Source organism: Stenella coeruleoalba (genome assembly GCF_951394435.1).
Source record: "Stenella coeruleoalba genome assembly, chromosome: 12".
Lineage (NCBI taxonomy): Eukaryota > Metazoa > Chordata > Mammalia > Artiodactyla > Delphinidae > Stenella > Stenella coeruleoalba.
This window is the reverse complement of record NC_137158.1, coordinates 88,149,973-88,155,891: the sequence shown is the minus strand read 5'-3', so window position 1 is coordinate 88,155,891 and position 5,919 is coordinate 88,149,973. Positions and strand designations below refer to the sequence as shown.

General features: G+C 51.1%; 1 protein-coding gene across 1 annotated transcript; it reads left to right on the top strand.

The window, feature by feature from the left end:
• Window positions 1-3,853: 3,853 nt before the first annotated feature.
• Window positions 3,854-4,807, top strand: GPR31 (G protein-coupled receptor 31; the record flags this gene model as incomplete). Its single annotated transcript, XM_079939267.1, has 1 exon — window positions 3,854-4,807. The coding sequence occupies one exon, from the start codon at window positions 3,854-3,856 to the stop codon at window positions 4,805-4,807; it is 954 nt and encodes a 317-aa protein (XP_079795393.1).
• Between the last annotated feature and the right edge of the window lie 1,112 nt (window positions 4,808-5,919).

The window sequence follows — 5,919 nt, the reverse complement described above, 5'->3', positions numbered from 1 at the left end:
GCATAAACTGTGTCACACAACAACTATTTTTTGTGGCTTATGTGATCATTTTCCCAGATCAGAAGACACGATGCTGCAGGGTGGGTTCCCTGGCGGGTGGTGGGACTGCCCCCTGCCCACCCCCTCCTCAGCCTCCCCTGGTCAGCACTGTCTGCAGTTTCTTCTCTCTTCCTCTCTTTCTCAGCTCTTCTTTCCCCAGACATTGAGATGGGCCAACGTCATTTCTCTGGCTGTGAGAGCTGTCGGAAAGGCATTTAGTGGACTTTAAACCCTTGTTTTCATGAGATCAGTCACAACATCTTAATCACACGTATTCTCTCTCTCTCCCTCTCTCTCCCTCTCTCTTTCTCTCTATCTCTGTCTCTGTGTGTGTCTCTCTTTCACCCAGAGGGTGTGATGCCCACCTGGACATAATTAACCACACTGCGAGGCTGTGGCTACCACACAGCGTACACTGCCAGCCTTAGTCTCAGACTGATGCTTCCAAAGAAAATGGTTCCCTCTCGTGTAAACTCACAGTTTAAAAACTTATTTTTAAAATTTACAGTTATTTCCTGATTATTAAAGTGATCTATTCTGTTATAGAATATATAGGAAGCTCTAAAGTAAAAAAAAAAAAATCGTTTGTAATCCCATTACTTGGAGATAGCTACTTGCTAAAAAATTTGGTAAATTTCCTCCCAGTACTTTCTATAAACAAGCAAGATTAGGTGCTGCTCTGCACAGTTGACAATGTGGATTTTTTTATCCATCTAATCTGTAACCTTAAACAACTTCTCATGTCATTGTGTTTTGAAATATTTAGAACATCGGCATCATGGACACGTCACAGGGATCTCCTGTCGCTCAGTCTTTGCTTATGTCACTAGCTATCACTTTATGAAAGACTCTAAGACATGGAACTTGTGTCCAAGGTACAGGAGGGCTTTGCGTGTGTTTGATTTTAATTTTTGCTGTTTGTTTTTAGTAAATAGGTGTAAAGTTGACAAAGAAGATCTTACGTTCCTTCGGTGTTCTTTCTAGATCTATCAGGCCAGGAATCTGGGGAAGAAAAATCATTTGAGGGGACCTGCCGAGGAGGCACTGAGAGTGGCTTCTCCAAGGACGGGACCCTGCATCCACAGACACCAGGCCCTACCCCCTGCCCCAGACTTGCAGCCCTGGGACCGTGTCGCGTCCCGGCAGAGCTGCAGCTCTGTTGTTCTGTCAGTGACCTGGTTTCGCTGGGCTCTTCAGCTCTGGGAACTTGTACTCGGCCCACCAAAGTGTGAGTTTCAGGGACAGGCCCTCCTTTTCCTGTTTCTTAGGCTTGTGGTTACGAAGAGCCGGCCGCTCCCCAAGCTGTGACACTGGACGGGCAGCCCCCTCGTGGGCGAGTGGGTGGTAGATTCCCACAGGGCTTGAAGGGGAGGGAAACTTTGAAAGAGAATCACAGTTTACTGACCAAGTATTCTTCATTTATTGACTTTGAACAAAAAGTGAAACCAACTGGAGTGAGAACAGAGAAGTTTCCTTAATAGGAAGAGTATTGAAGAAATAGAATGGTTTTTGAAAATGGAGTTTCTAAGGATAAAAAGATTGAACAAGAACCCTAAGGGAAAAGCTCGAATATTATAACTTTAAAAGAGAGGAAGTAAAGGACAATTCAGTCTTTCGGAAGTAAGGGAAATACACCAGGGTGCTGATAAAGACAAGCAGAATTTTCAAAAATTCTGTAACTTTGATTTTCTATCTTTAAAAAGGAAAATGTGTAATTATTAATGTTTATGTTACCTATTGAGCTGGAATATTTATAATTTAGAAAGTCTTTGGTGTACTGTGGACAGAAATCTGCAATTAAGGGGTAGCTTTTAACGTCTCTCAAGTTATCATTGTGTTGAGAGAAAGGATTTAATCCGTTTCTTCCCTGCATTTGTGTAACTCCCGTCCCTGAAAAGACGAGTGAGTGCCAGCTTTTCTGGTGTTACCGTGCGTGTGCCACGGCATCCCTGGAGGTGAGACACGTGGTCCCCAGCCAGCCCTCACCTGGAACAAACACATCCTTTTGTGCCCCCGAGGAACCCTTTATAACAGGCATGCAGTTCATGGGAGGTGTCCCTAGAGGTACCAGTCGGGACGTTTCTGCAGCTCTGGACGCTTGGACGACTCTCCAAGTGCACCTCCTTAGGAAACACGAGGCAGGTGGACCTGCGTGACGCAGAGATGGGGGGACGTGTGGGCTGGTGGCCCAGCTGGAAAGGAAAACCCTGATAAAATTAAAGCAAGAAGGACTACATGTCAAGTGACCCAAAATGTCATGTAAATCAATAGTCGTGGTGGGCTTCCTGAGACATGGACTTCTCATGCACGCAGGAGTGAGGCTGCTGCCAGCAGGGAAGCGGTGGGCAGCGTGGTCAAGACCCTGGGCTCTGGTGCAAGCTGGGCTGGGGGGACCTTGCTCCTGCCGCTGACTGCCCTGTGACCTGGAGCAAGCGACCTAACCTCTCTGAGCTGCCACGCCTTCATCCATAAAATAGGGCTTTCCCAACGCAGCCAAAAATAAATAAATGCATTTATTTAAAAAAAATAGAGCTTAAAATTGTACCTACTGCACCTCGTGTTGCTCGGTTCGTTGCAATAACACAGGAGAGCACATGACACGTGGAAAACATGCAGCGAAATAGTAATTCTTGCTGTTGAGACCCCTTAAAGCTTCCAAGTTAGGTCTCAGAAACAAAGGCATCGAAGCACCGTGGAACTGCAGCTGGGTGCGAAATTGTATTACTACATTGGGGAAAAAAAGTTTCATTAAAAGTCTAAGCATCGGGCTTCCCTGGTGGCGCAGCGGTTGAGAGTCCGCCTGCCGATGCAGGGGACGCGGGTTCATGCCCCGGGCCGGGAAGATCCCACATGCCTCGGAGTGGCTGGGCCCGTGAGCAGCGGCCGCTGAGCCTGCGCGTCTGGAACCTGTGCTCCACAACGGGAGAGGCCACAGCAGTGAGAGGCCCGCGTACCGCAAAAAAAAAAAAAAAAAAAAAGTCTAAGCATCGTTTTGTTAAAAGTCTAAGCATCAGACAGAGGTTAGTAATTACTGCAGCAAATGTATCTGGCAGCCGAGATGCCCCAGATACAGGGCACAGTGCTGTACCTGTAAGAGAACCTCAGCTACAAGGACCCCACAGGCAGCTATTGTCATATTCACCCCACATTGCTGCTAAGTGGAGAGACCAGGTAGAACCAGAGTCCGTTTGATTCCAAAGCCCGAACCAGGCTGAGCAGGGACTTCCCCGGGAGTCCAGCGGTTAGGACTCCGAGCTTCCACTGCAGGGCGCACGGGCTCCATCCCTGGTCAGGGAAGCCTCCTCAGCAGAAAATCAAATCTAACAAAACGAAAGGACAGGTGAAAATGGGCAACTACAAAATGGCCAGGCCCCCCCACCCCATACCCTCTTCGAGGGGAATGCGGGACCAGATCTACCGGAAAACAATGCAGACTTGAGAACCATCTATTTGTTTCCATCATTATTTTAACTTTATAGACAGCAAGTCTTCCCAAACTTCTCAAGCCCCTTCAGTGACAGCTGTGGATGGAGAGCCGTGCTCACGCGGACACTCTCAGGACACTAGGGCTTCAGTTTAATGCCAGATGTGGGAAGTGAAACACAATTTCCCTGCTTTCAGGGCAAAACAAAACTGCAAGAGGTTTTTTCCCTCTGCCCCAATCCTCTTTCCACAGACAAATTTTAGTTTGCCTTTGACTTTATTCGATGCTGGTCAGTGTGCTTTCTGTCCGTCTGCGGGAAAGAGAACGAACTCGGGCCTGCGTCCCTGTGCTCCGCTGCGTCAGGCTCGGCCGCGGCGGGGACTTGGCCACATGCTGCCACCCAACTGCTCGGTGGCGCACAGCTACGCGGCGGAGGTGAGCACGGCCTTGCTGCTGCTGCTGGAGTGTAGCCTGGGCACACTGGGCAACGCCGTGGCGCTCTGGACCTTCTTCTTCCGTCTGAAGGTGTGGAAGCCCTACGCCGTCTACTTGTTCAACCTGGTCCTAGCAGACCTCCTGCTGGCTGCCTGCCTGCCCTTTCACGCCGCCTTCTACCTGCGGCAGAAGACCTGGGGCTTGGGACGTGCGTCTTGCCAAGGGATGCTCTTCCTGCGGTCCCTGTGCCGTGGGGCGGGTGTCGCCTTCCTCACCGCCGTGGCCCTGGACCGCTATCTCCGGGTGGTCCACTCGCGGCTCAAAGTCAACCTTCTGTCCGTGCGGGCGGCCTGGGGGATCTCGGTCCTGGTCTGGCTCGTGACGGCAGCCCTCACTCACCAAAGCGTGTTCCTCTCTGAGGCCGAGTGCCCCAGTTCCGAGCCCAGGACGGAGTCCTCCTTCAGCCTCATCTGGCAGGAAGCCCTCTCCTTCCTCCAGTTTATCCTCGCCTTCGGCCTCATCCTGTTCTGCAGCGCCGGCGTCATCAGGACTCTCCAGAAGCGGCTCCGGGACCCACACAAGCAGCCCAAGCTGCAGAGGGCCCAGGCGCTGGTGGCCATGGTCGGGGTGCTGTTCACGCTGTGCTTTCTGCCCAGCTTCCTGGCCCGCATCCTACTGGCCATCTTCCGAGGGGCGCTCAGCTGCGGGGTCCTGAGCTCCATGGTCCACGCCGCCGACGTGACCGGCAGCCTCACCTACCTGCAGGGCGTGCTGAACCCCGTGGTGTACTGCTTCTCGAACCCCGCCTTCAGACGCTCCTACCGCAAGCTCTTCTACACCCTCACCCTCAGGGCCCGAAAGCAGGAAGCAGAGGCTCCCGGCTGTGAGCTCAGAGATTCTTACTCCTGAGGATGGCCAGCTCCCCACCTCACGTCCACGACAGCTACCCGGGGGGCGCTGAGCAGTCATGATGGTTAGTTAAGATTCTGCACTACAAGCTTGAACGCAACTTCAGCACGTGTCACTGCTGTTTACCAGGATTTCCTTCAGCTATTTTGTGTGGCAGAGCAGTTCAGCAAAATGAGCGAGCAGAGCCTTTACACAATTCCCATGCAGGTTCAATCACTAAATGACTACGACACAGTCATAGCTGGAAAAAGATGCTGTGGTGGACCGGTGACGTGGAAGGTGGTGGACCGGTGGCGCGGAAGGTGGTGGAAGGCGGCGTGGCAGACGCGGTCCTGACTCTGGTGTCGGCAAGTCACTTTATCCTTCCATGCTTGAATGCAAAAAATGCAAAAACTCTATGCTCTTTTTCTACCTACTGCACAGACTTGTGGCAACTGACATGGGGAAGTGGGGCTTTGGGTCTGAAAACAGGTTCCGCAGGGTGTAAGTCCTGAGCTCGGTTCTTCTTAGCTCACAACTGATGGTAAACTTGAGCTTCACCTGCACAGACTTTACACATTACCTCCAAGACAACACAGTCAGTGCCCTCGTTTATTATAAGGAATACTTTCCTACTAAACGTCTCAAAATTGCTTCTAGTACTTTTTTTTAAGTTTGAATGTCTGAATACTTTTGGAACTCAATCTGCTTCCCCTGCTCTAAAAAAAATCACTGTACTTTAAGCCTCCTGGGAGAAGCACACAGTATGAGATACCAATTTGCATGTGAAATGGTGATTTCCACCCAATGGCAACTCCTGAGGACAGCAGCTAGGGACCAGCCCGGGTTCAAGGCCACTGCAGGGAGGGTGGGCGCAGCCCCTGGACACCAACAAGGGCTGCATCTTTTCCTCTCACTCTTCTTAAATTATGTCCCGAATTTGTAGCTCACGCTGGTGACAAAGGATTTAGAAAGTCCGCTTCCTGTCTGCCTTCTCTCTCACTCTCTGTTCAAGGCGGTTGTGCTCTCCCCCAAAGGGACTCACCGGGGTCTGCGTGTAATACAGGGTCCCATGCAGCCCACACCAGGCAGCCTCACCTGGAGCTGCACCTGTACTGCCCCCAGGGAGAGAC